The 12,141-nt window shown below is 35.9% G+C and overlaps 1 protein-coding gene across 1 annotated transcript in view; it reads right to left on the bottom strand.

Annotated features, from left to right (window-relative positions):
- Positions 1 to 4,213: 4,213 nt before the first annotated feature.
- LOC121313405 (potassium voltage-gated channel subfamily B member 2-like) overlaps positions 4,214 to 12,141 on the bottom strand; it is a 93,030-nt gene continuing 85,102 nt past the window's right edge. Inside the window, exon 3 of the mRNA XM_041245911.1 lies at positions 4,214 to 9,575. Coding sequence (XP_041101845.1) covers positions 7,461 to 9,575 — 2,115 coding nt within the window. The 3' untranslated portion in view covers positions 4,214 to 7,460. The remainder of the gene's footprint in view (positions 9,576 to 12,141) is intronic.

Raw genomic sequence — 12,141 nt, 5'->3', positions numbered from 1 at the left:
TAGGGTCCAAACATCGGTTGCACATGAGGTGAATCTACTGTCTAGTGGTGATGGAACTTGCAAGAATATTTTAAAAGCCTTATTTTAAATGTGATCGATACTAGTGTATTTCCCAGGTTTACGTACTAGGGTCATACTAAAAGGATGATCAGATAACGGATCTTGAGATGACTGGGGATGATTTCACGCAATAAATATGACAGGCACTAGATGGCAGTAGAAACTTTAAAATGTTTTTTATTCGTTCTAAAAATGTTATTCGGAAAATATTTTCTGTGTTTTAGGAAGCAGATCTGTATGTGAGAATCTTGAAGTGTACAGTTACATATACACTTTTGTATTATGCATAGTGTTATTAGTACAGTCTATGCAATGGGAAAAGGATAAGAAACTACAAACAGTTTTCTGCCCATTATTTTTTTTAAGAAATGTGTTTCACAATTGTATGCAATAATCAGGCATACAATTAAATGTACTACACTGTATATGTTACTAATAATTGCATATGGTGGTTAATTGCTTAAAACTGTTATTGCAGTTGCACTGGGTTATACAATTAACAAGAATATACTGTAATATGACTTTGTATTATTTTAAGTTATATTTCAGTGCTACTGTCATGAATTGTCTTTTTATAAATGTAATAGATATCGAACATTTCACCAGCCTAATTGTGTGTGAAAACCAGGAACTTGAGTCCTCATACGAAAATTGCTCACCTCACTTTGCTTAACACAATTTTTTCTAGCGGTATTTGTAGCAGTTAAAAAAAATGTATTCCTATAGAGGCTTTGTGTCATTTTTTGGGGGCGGGGGTGGGGGATGGGTTGGGGTGGTCTGGCAACACCACATTCTACATAAACTCCTTGCTCACTAAATATCTTGGTGTCTTTCATTACAACATAGAAGAGGAAGCCTTGGTCTCAATTCAGCTCATGGCACAAGGCAGCCCCAGCTCAACGGAGGAAGCTGGTAGTCAATGAGGTGCAAAAGCAGGAGGAGAGGATGAGGTGAATAAAATAAAAAGATTGTCTACAATTGTTATGATGATCAGATGGGAGACTCTAAAGTAGTAAGGAACTGCAATTCTCTTTGCCTACCCTGTTATTGAGTGGACCATCAAGCTTTATTCTTCCAGTTTATATCTGATGAACCAGTAACTATGCTGATTCACTAGACTTCCAATGAAACCAGATTGTTAATGCAGAAAAATAATGTTTCTCATTGGAATTTTTAGAATGATATCAGAAGAATGGCCTTATTTTGTCTCTGTATTTGAAGGATTTGATGTGCTTTTATACAGTCCCATCTTAAGAGTTAACTGCAAAGCCTTAATGATTTGGGAAAATGGCTACTCCTTTATGGGACTGTGTGCAGAAATAAAGATTACAAAGATTCAAACTTGCTTGAGTTAAGCCGTGGCTTCTCCGGGGCCCACATAATGACATTATTAATTAATTGTCACAGATGGGGTGGTCCACTGACTAAAACTGACAACTGTGTGTATGACAACCAAGAAGAAAACTAACTCATTCATTCCTAAGTATAGAGCAGATCTGTATATCTGTGTATGAGGGAATATGAGCAGTGAACTGTCTGCTTACACAAGTCTCTATAAAACTCATAAATCGACATTCACCATAGCAATCTTTCAAATAGTTTCAAATAGTTTCAAATAGATCATCTTGTTTAGGTTTTTGTTGTTTATGATTGGGAGAGATTTCTGCTAAGCGACTAAAATACTTGAACCACTGTACAGTTATGATTTCACCATCTTGAGTTGTCTTTGCTGTTTTTCAATATTCAGAATATACTGTGACAGAAATGCAATATGACAAGTTGATGTTATGAATGTGGTTTGTTTGCAATGTTTCATGGCATACAGCGTGTAACAACTTGCATATTCTTTAGCTGACACCTCCTCAGCAGTCTTAGCTACAGGATAATAGGTTGCTTCTTTGTTATAGTACCCAAACTTAAAAACAAAGACTAAGACTATAGCTTATCAGTTAGCCACACTAAAAGCCTTAGTAAGTGTCAGTGCTTAGGAACACTTAAAAACTTTCCCAGGATTTTTAGGAGAATGTATTATTTATAATATGCTCTGGGAAGGTGACAATGACTTGATTACTGGAAAAATGATTACTGGTAATTTCAAGACAGTATTACCCTTGGTTTTGTTTTATGTTGTAAGTAAATAACCTATAAGCAAGCAAGGTAATACATCCCTAAACATGTTATATTACATACATCATTGCCTGTATGATTTTATTTTACTTGAGACATAAGGCTACTTCAACATGATTATTTCCCTCCATGTGTAATGAAAAAGTTAAACGTTCATTATTAATTGCTTGTTATTTATTTATTAACGTAATGCAGAGCAGCCAATATGCTGATAAGTCAAAGCATTAGATAGCAATGAATTAATGGAACAGTTGGGGAAATAACACTGTAAAAGTGCATTGCAATTTGTGGTGCAGCACTGTAAGAGAGCTACTGTAACTAGCTAGATTGAAGGTCATCTGAACCGTGGCCTGGAAAGAGGTCTTGGGGTGGCCGCTAATGTAACCGCTGTAATGAAAATGGTTATTACAAAGATTGTGTGGTAGCTGACTGGTAATACAATGTTGGCCACTTAACCCAGATACTTCCTGAAGTGAGACTTGTCCTGTCCTGCCTCAGGAATGACCCCCTGCATTCTGTAGTATGTAATGTGACATGTATTTTAAAAGCTCATGGATCTTTGAAGATGTGAAAGCCTTTTTCATATTTCACCTTTAGTCTGAATGGCTTAATAAAGTGCATACCAAGCCTGGAATCATTAAATTATATTGTGCTGTATAAACTGGCCAAATAACAGTAAGTGCTGCCTAGACCACTGACAATATTAATGATGGCTGTAATTGCTTCACATTTTATACTGCAGCTACAGATCACAGGCTGTCCATCAAGCATTGCAGATATTGATTGCATGCATGTTGCTTTACAGAGACCATCAGGAATAAGTATTTTTAATTTTCCTTTCAGTAAACATTTGCTCCATCTTGAGTTACTTAATTTATGACATCTGCCAGTCTATTACAGTGAACCCATCACCGCGTGACCCAGTACAGCGCAATCCCACCACCGTGTGACCCAAATCAGCGCAACCCCAACTGAGCAGATATTAGTGTGACACTGGAACTATTTTTGTTAGAGATGGAAACAGAATGTCATTTCCCTTTGTTTTGACTTTATTTATTTATTTTGGTACTGTTCCCCACCCCCCACAAAAAAAGTAATAAAATTGTGCTGTGGACATGAATTGCATCTGAAGTGTCCTTTATCGAAACTCTGCATGGAAAATGCATATTTAATGAAGAAGAGCAACTTGTTAAGGTAATGTGTAAACAAATTATAATAAAATAAAATAATAATAATAATAATAATAATAACTTGAAACAAACCATGCAGCTAATTCACAATAACTTAAGACCCTGAATGCATCTCAGTCAGGCAGCAAGTACAGCTACAAAGTTGTGCGCAGTGATGCGCTGTAACAGGGCTCGTGGTGGTGGTCTGTCGCTGTAAAGGTGTCCTTTATGTCAGGAAAGGCCAAGAAATTAGGAACAAATATTTTGGGAGAACATATTTGGCTACAAATTGTTTGCATAAGTTACATGAGCAATGTTCATAAAAATATTAGCCTCACTTGAACGTCACATTTTATTTGAATCTGTCCAATTAGGGAGAAGATCAATCTGGACACTACATGAACTGCAAAGACTGCAGACTGTCAGTAAAAATGTGCCACAGCAAATACTAATATAATTGTACTTGACAATAACAAAATCCAAAACAAATAATAGAGTTTAGATTATTGCGGAAAATGCAATACAAGGATGGAAGACATGAAAAAATATATATTTTTGTGTGTTTTATTCTTTGGTTTTGCCTTTCAGTACCTAAAATGGCATTTGTTTTTAGTTATCAGTGGGTCACTGTCATGTTGTGCAGTGTCTAATTTCTTTGAACCAAATTAACATGAAAATGGTTTTATTTGCTTCTATGACAACGAACGTGATACTGTTTAAGGTTATTATCTTGGATACTTCACACATATCTGTTTAGATTGTATGATATTTTTAAGTTAACCTTGCCAAAGGAATACGTGAATATTTTAGGTTTAATGGAAAAAGAGTAAATGTTGAACACTGACATGAGACATATATGATTTATATACACATTTATTTGTTGTCCTGTGTGTGCTAATAGACTTAGTGGGAAACAATGCTGTTAATCTTTACAGACATTTTGACCTAAAATAAACAAGTATTCTCATAATTTTACAGACTACTACATGCATACAAATATGCTGAATAGTACAGAAACAGTCTACAATTCAGCATCATCTACTAATACCAAATTACATGATAGAATTCTTATTAACAAAAAATATGCAAAAGATATGGAGACATGAGAACAAACAGCAGTTACACATTTGAGAATATATCCTAATGGATGAATGACATGGTGAAAAAAACCTTTCAATGCTAAATGGACAAAAGTATTTCTTACTTCAAAATATTTTAACTTTACCTACGAGATTTCTCATGATCTCTTAGGGACTATCCTTTTAGACAGTTTCTCTGCTATTAGATTGTAATCCCAACATTCCCATAGAAAGTGGAACTGGAAATAACAGGCCAGACAAATATCTATACAATGCTTCAGTTTTCTACCTAAATTCAAAACAATCACTAGCATTGTCAGGTCTTAGTCGCTGTTAAATCCACTAGTAACAAACACCAAGGGATGATAGCATAGCAGCTTTGACAAGTGAGATAAGGGCAAACATTTTACAACAAGAAAAAGAGTATTTCAAGAGGTTGGGGGAAAAAAAACAGATGTACTTAAATACACTGCTTTTTTTCTAGACATAGCAGCTGGCCTGCAAAAAGAAAAGCCTTTTTTTAATTTAGAAAAGACATCCCCATTCAGTCTGGCAATCAGAATACTGTTCTCACTGACTATACTTTTACTAGGCTCATTCGAGCCAAATACTGTAAAACAACAAACTGGAACAAAAATGGCTGCTTTTCTAAAACAGCAAACTGTCCCCAAACAGTCTGAAAAGGATCAAGGTAAACTGAATTCCCTTTTTGTGGGTTATATACAGCACTTTATTATTTGATCCTTGATTGTCTTTATATTATACAATAAGTAGTTATTTTAACAACAAAAAAAAGAACACTAGTCGCAAATTTGCTGTAAAATTAAAAACAAAACCAAATCATGCTATTCAAAATGTGCATTTAAACTTCTGTGATGTATTCAAAACCCAAGAACTCATTCATATTTGGTATCTATTTCTTAAAGACATGATGTCAACCTATAAAAAAGTAGAATTTTCTGTACAACGCTATATGAACAAAGCCAAAAAGGCTTTTAGTCTTCTCATAAATAACTATTTATGAAAAGGCACACATAATTTCAACCACCATTTGACAGGAAATTGTGGCCATGTTTATATCTTTGTTTATTTTTTAGAAAATTATATATATTTTTTACCCAAAATAATAGTATTTGTATCACATATTCCTAAGTTTACGTGTGGCCATTGTACATGATGAATAGTGAAGTAGTCCGATGTGGCTAGAACAGGTTGTTGTTAGAATACTTGTATGCCTATACTTTGTGAGTATTTGCAACTAGGTCACTTTGATATTGAATAAACATTGTTTCAACTTCTCTGAAACACTGATTTTTTAATTTTTTTTCCAGTATATTTATTTATGATTTAAACCTTTTGAAAATTGAAATCAAAACTGCTAGTGCAGTTTTCCATAATACAAACGCATCCATTTTTTTTCCTGCATAGATTTCAATGCACTCCTAATTTTAGAACGAATGGGAGGAAATATAACATATGATTTAGGGTTCTGAATATCAACTTAATATAAATTAATATTTAGATTAACATGGCTCTTACAAATTGTATTACACATTTGTATCAATAGCCTGCCAATGCAAATATCTGTACATATGTATATATTTTATTTCCAGCAAATTCTAAACTAAAGGCAAAAGCTGATATCATTCAGAAAATTAAACAGACTGACACTTTGTAAATACAAAGTTTGACTTGTGATGCTATAATCTACTTTCCCAGACCTTATGGAAAACAAGTAAACCTGGAAAGAGTTAATGACCAGACAAAGATCAAGAAATGTTGCCACAATTATAATTTATTTCTCCACTACAAGCCTGTGTGTTGAACTTGCTACCAATATTCATGTAATTGTGTGTAAATTAATTTTCTATACATTGTTTTGAGATTTACATATACTATACTAACAATGAGATTTTCATATAATGTACAGAACAACAGAAAATGGAATGTGCATTGTGCTCCCAAATGTTAAATTGTTAAGCATGTCCATTGAATTAGTTATAGTACTGGTTAGAGTTTACATTAGGTTGTTTTTTTTTTTCCCTTACCAGCCCAGTCCTTTCTGTATATTGGTCAAATGTTAGTGAATAGTGACTGGTGATATCTTCAATTTCCCTATCAGATTAGTATTTGGCAACTATTAGTGCAGAATATTATATACAGAAACGTAACACATAATATCTGGTCATATTATCTATTCCTGGTCATTAAATCTAGTTATGTTTAAACATCTATGTAGACCAAACAATGCAAACCAAACATAATGAGTTACATTCGCTTAGTTTTTCCTGTGCATAGTTCACTTGTTTCTCTAAAAAAGAAAAACATTTTAATTTAAGACTTTGATCCTACACAAACCAAAGTTGTTTCTTCCTTTCTTGAGGGAAAACTTTGCACTTGAGTAAATAATTAGTGGATCTGGCCCAATTTCTTATAATACATAAGTATATCTTAAATTAAAACATTTACCTCAAATGATAATTTCTTTATGGAACGCATAAGCTTTTCAAAAGAAAGTAATGAAAAGTGAATTCTGTACAACTCCTCCATGCCATGTGCTATATGAAAGAAATACCTGCACCAAAAAATGCTGTTCCATGACCTCATTTTGCATTGCCATTGCAATCCTCCACCATTTACAAAGAACTGCATTTTGCCACCTCTAAGCACCTTTGAATTATATTTTTAAATGCATGCATTTTTAGAATTGTCATTCTCTTTGCATTTCCTTCAATTTTCTAATAAGAATACGAGGATAACATTTACACCAGGATTAAGAATTTCTCCAAACTGCAGTACATGTGCGCTAAATCGAGCCTTTTATTTATACCCTCTTTTCTCAAGCCAGTTGTCTGCAAAAACACAGCAGTCTCTTATATCTTGAGATATACAGTGACTTAACTAAAATGATTCACCATGCCATGCAAAAATATCTTTCTTTCAGCACATTATTGTGCTGTTTGTTATTTTTTAACTGGCTTGACCGTTTCTACGGCCCAGCTGTTCATATCGTTCTTGTCCATAGTCACATGCTGGTTTCACATGTGGGTGAGAAACCTCCATCCCCGGGTCTTATATGAATTTCTGGTGTAAACATGTGGTTTTCCACTTTGAGTCCACTTTGGTTATTGTCATTTTTTCCTTCACCTACAGCATGAAGACTGCCAGGACAGCAATTATGCCCAGTAGTTTTAGAAGAAGAAGGCCCTACAATGGTCATGTCTTCAACATGATTACCTTCCTTGTGGTTTTTTTTGGAACAATTCTGTCCCACTTCCTGCTCACTGTTGTCGCGCCAGTTGACCTCCTTGTCTTCATCCTCTTCCTCGCTGCTTGCATTGATGCAGCTCTTCCTCCCTTTGGAGTTGAAAGAAAAGCGACCTTGCTTTGCAAATTGGGGAGACTCCTTGTAAGCAACTTGCTGGAGTGCTGATAAAGCAGAGGTAAGTGAAGGTTTGTCTCCCTGAGATGAATTGTCTTTCTGAAGAATGGTGCTGATATGTTGAGAAGATGTTGCTAGATATGTCATTGTGACTGGCAATGGTCTGGCAGTGCTCGGTGGTGTCTGTGGAGTGCTACCTGGCTTTTCAATAAAATTCACTTTGAGACCTCTGTTTTTTATTGGGCTAATGCTTTTCAAAGAGCTTCTGATTGTGTCTGCAATACTGTCAAAGTCACTGCAACCTTGCCCTGGTGAAAGTGTATTGCCGCTTTGATTGTACGGCACAGTATTTGTCGTAGCAAATTCATAAATGCCATCCTTCACGTTAATACCATGAGTCTCTTTCACGCCAACATGTTGAATCCCTTCCAGGGGAGTGGAGATGCCAGGGAACCTCATCTGTAACAAACCGGTTGTATCTGGAGGAAGAGGAGACCTTTCAGTTTCAGTTAAATCAGTGGCACAGCTAGCAAAGCTGTCAATGCTTGATATGCTCCTCATATCAGTCATTGCCACGGCTCTGTGTTCCATTAATAATGGATCATTCTGGCTTGGGACCTCCTTCATTTCAATTTCCTCTTTTTTTACTGCTGGCTTATTAGGCTGATCAATGCAAGGGACATTCAGGTTAGGATTTGACTGTGTTTTAGTCATTTGGTTGTACATTTCCTCCAGTTTCTGTACGTTCAGATGTTGTGGGCTGGCTTTAGGGTTGTTCATGCGTTCTTGTGATCCAAGCTGAACAACCTCGTGGTACTTTGTTTCAAAGGACTTGTTGGAGCTGGTCTCAGACAATGTGCGCTTTCTCAAATTACATCTGCTTGGTGAGAGGTGGTTGTCTTGAGATTTTTTATTGTCTCCATTTTTTTCCACCACAATGTCCATCAGTTCCATGCTACGAGCAAAAGCATCTTTCAGATTCATGGAGACTATACTTCCATTCCTCTTTGCCCTTTCAAGGGCTTCTCTCCTCTTGACTGCCTTTTCTTGTCTCTTCTGTTCTTTGTAGAACTCTGAGAAGTTGTTCACAATGATTGGTATAGGAAGGGCTATCACTAAAACCCCTGCAATGCAACACAGTCCACCAACTATTTTTCCTAGAAGTGTTTTGGGATAAATATCGCCATAGCCAACAGTTGTCATGGTAATGGTAGCCCACCAGAATGATGCAGGTATGCTGGTAAACTTGGTAGCATCCTCATCCTTTTCAGCAAAGAATACCAAGCTTGAGAATATCATTATTCCCATTGCCAAGAACAAAATCAACAGGCCTAGTTCATTGTAGCTCCGCCTGAGAGTGAATCCCAAAGACTGGAGTCCTGTGGAGTGCCTGGCTAGTTTGAGAATCCTCAATATCCTCATGATACGAAATATCTGGACAACACGTCTGACGTTCTGGAACTGAAGCACGCTTTTGTTAGACTCAGTCAGGAAAATTGTGACATAATAGGGCAAAATAGCCAACAAGTCAATTACATTTAAGGGTCCCTTAAAGAACTTCCACTTGTTGGGCGATGACATGAAACGCAAGAGGTACTCCATTGTAAACCATGCAATGCATACAGCTTCCACGTGTGCTAGCTGTGGATTGTCATTGGATTGTCCAAACTCATCTATTACTTGAAGTTCAGGTAGCGTATTGAGGGACAGTGCAATAGTGGACAGGATGATGAACAGGATGGATATTATAGCCAAAATCTGCAAAGAGAGAGAGAAAAATCTCATGAGAAAAAACATTATACAGGATTGCATAATGAACTATGACATTTACTTTACTATAGCGTGCTAGTAACCCATCAGGTAGTGATAGCTCATCTCAAACAATAGACACATACTTAACGTCTAATAAACAGTATCTTAAATTGTTTCCATTCTTCATGCTGTATGACTGACTGTACAAGAAATAGCAGAGCTATAAAACAAGTAGGCTTTTAGTTTTATGGTTAGTATATTGTATTTAGTCATATGAACCATTTTTGGTGACATGAAATGTCTACTTTCATAATTTCACTTTATTTGACTCTCCCGCTATTACATTCTAAAGAAAAAGAACACGCAATAAAAATTAATTTGAAGCAAACAATCCAGACACTGTTAAATGGAAGCAAATTTAAACCATATTTATTTATTAACAGCAAGGGTTAAATAGCTGTACTTAAAACATTTCTGTGATGTCATCCTTTGACCTTTTGAATGATTAATTCTACAAATCTAACTAAAAGTGGTTGAGTGGCTTTGAAGAGGCAGATATATTGTTCATTAACAATTCCACAGTTTGTGCTACAAATCCACAGAATACTGTTGATTCGTCAAAAAAAAAAAAAAATAACACACAGTCAGAACAATTCGTCAGAAAAGAAAATACCATTTTATTCCTCAACAGTCATTTCAACAATGAGTTCAGGGGCATGAGCTAGGATTGCATGAAAATATAGGTTAGTATTTAGAGGCTTAGCATCGAGGGAATGATGATGGCCTGTGGGCCAGGAGTGCTTGTTTTGAACTGTTAGTGGTCTCCGTACTTTATACTGCACGAATCTCATTCTGCGGAGGTCGGCCCCATGGGCCACCGGGACTATCTGAAAAGATAGAAATCGTGTGACTCTCGGAGAATCCTTGGAAGAGCTGCCTCGTGGACCGGGCCATGCCCGCAGAGGACAGAAAGGTTCATAATCTGGAAAGAAGGAAGGAAAGACAATCCCTGTCTCCAGGAGCCACATTCAAAAGAGGTGAAGCGAGTCCTCCAAAGCCAGGCACTGTAACATCTGAAAGATAGAGTGTGTTAGTATTTGGTTTTTAGTATTTAAAGATTGTAGATGACTACAGCTCTTACTGGTACAGTGAAAAAGAAACAATAGAGTCTCCGGGTGAGACAAGAAAAAGAGCATTAGCTGCAAAAGAACAGTGTGGCCGGTGGTCCCCTCTGACTCGTTGCGATTAGGAGACCCCTTTGAACACAAATTTATGATTATGTTCTGAAAACTAACAAAATGTACACCATGTAAACACACTTTTCGGAAAACTTATTCCGATAGCATACTGCACATGTGCAAACTTTGACCTTCATTCCTGCACGTGGTTTTACAAAACAGAGAAAATAATAATAATCTGTAGTCAGTCTGCATGCATACATTTATCTAGGTATAGGATAGTAATCTTTGAATTTAAGATATCTGTGTTCCCTCCCCTGCACTGACATTGTGTGTGTGTGTGTGTTGATTTTTTATAGACCGCGATATTTTTTTTTTATTATGACAGTTTTACTGTGTCCTTAAAAATGCACATTCCCTTTATTCGATGGGTAGCAGCATTGTTACACTTTAATACATGACCTCATTAATATGAATCTTATTTAACCTTCAAAATCTCATTACCTACATGTGGACAGAATGCCTCTTAAACAATGTGTGAATACTTTAGGCTTTTACAATAAACAAATGTCTTTTAAAATGCATTTGGGTGATTTAATTGGCAACCTTGTTCCTGATGTTTTCTGAATAAAAGAACCTAAAGGTATCCTATAATTTGTTCTGTGCCTTATCGCACTGAACTGGTGTAGTCACTCTACATTCTGTGATATTTTGGAATTAAAGGCAGGTGTTTGCTATTTCTGTACGTTCCCGTGACCAGGTTTAATTATAAGAATGGAAATAAATACATTTTATAAATTGTGTTTCTGCTTTAAAAAAAAAAAAAAAAAAAAAAAAAAAAAAAAAAAGCGTACCATGTATATTACTATGACTATTGTTATTGTAGTAATACAGTAATATAATGATATGAACCTGATAAAATAGCATGTCTGTACACAAATCGCGTTGTTTATTTTGTCGGGATCTGCAATACAGGAAATCGACTGAAAATGCAGCTTCCTCTTTCTCAGAAAATTTCTGAATGGTGTTTGCAGCAAAACACTAGACCATGCTGTTTACGCTTTAAAAAAAAAATCATTTACAGAGGTTTTAAAATGCATCGATTATTTTGGCCATATAGATTAGCTTGCTTGTTAATGTCACACTAAAGATTTTATATTTATTTTGCACCCTTGCACCATCTGGTGGTTGACTAGCATAGTGATCTTTATTTATATTCTTGTCAGAAAAAAGGTGGTTTCAAGCCATGGCATGTTTGCAACGTCGTACCGCGTCTGTATCGTGATGTTGGCCGACCACAATCTGCCTCCCACTGTAGCTTTGATAGGCAGGAGAAAATAGGAGGAGAGCATCTCCTGCCCCCAAACCCCACTTTAAAGTTAACATTTAATTAT

The sequence above is a fragment of the Polyodon spathula genome, chromosome 3 (assembly GCF_017654505.1).
Source record: "Polyodon spathula isolate WHYD16114869_AA chromosome 3, ASM1765450v1, whole genome shotgun sequence".
Lineage (NCBI taxonomy): Eukaryota > Metazoa > Chordata > Actinopteri > Acipenseriformes > Polyodontidae > Polyodon > Polyodon spathula.
Note: the sequence above shows the minus strand (reverse complement) of the source record. Positions and strands in the feature narration are given on the sequence as shown.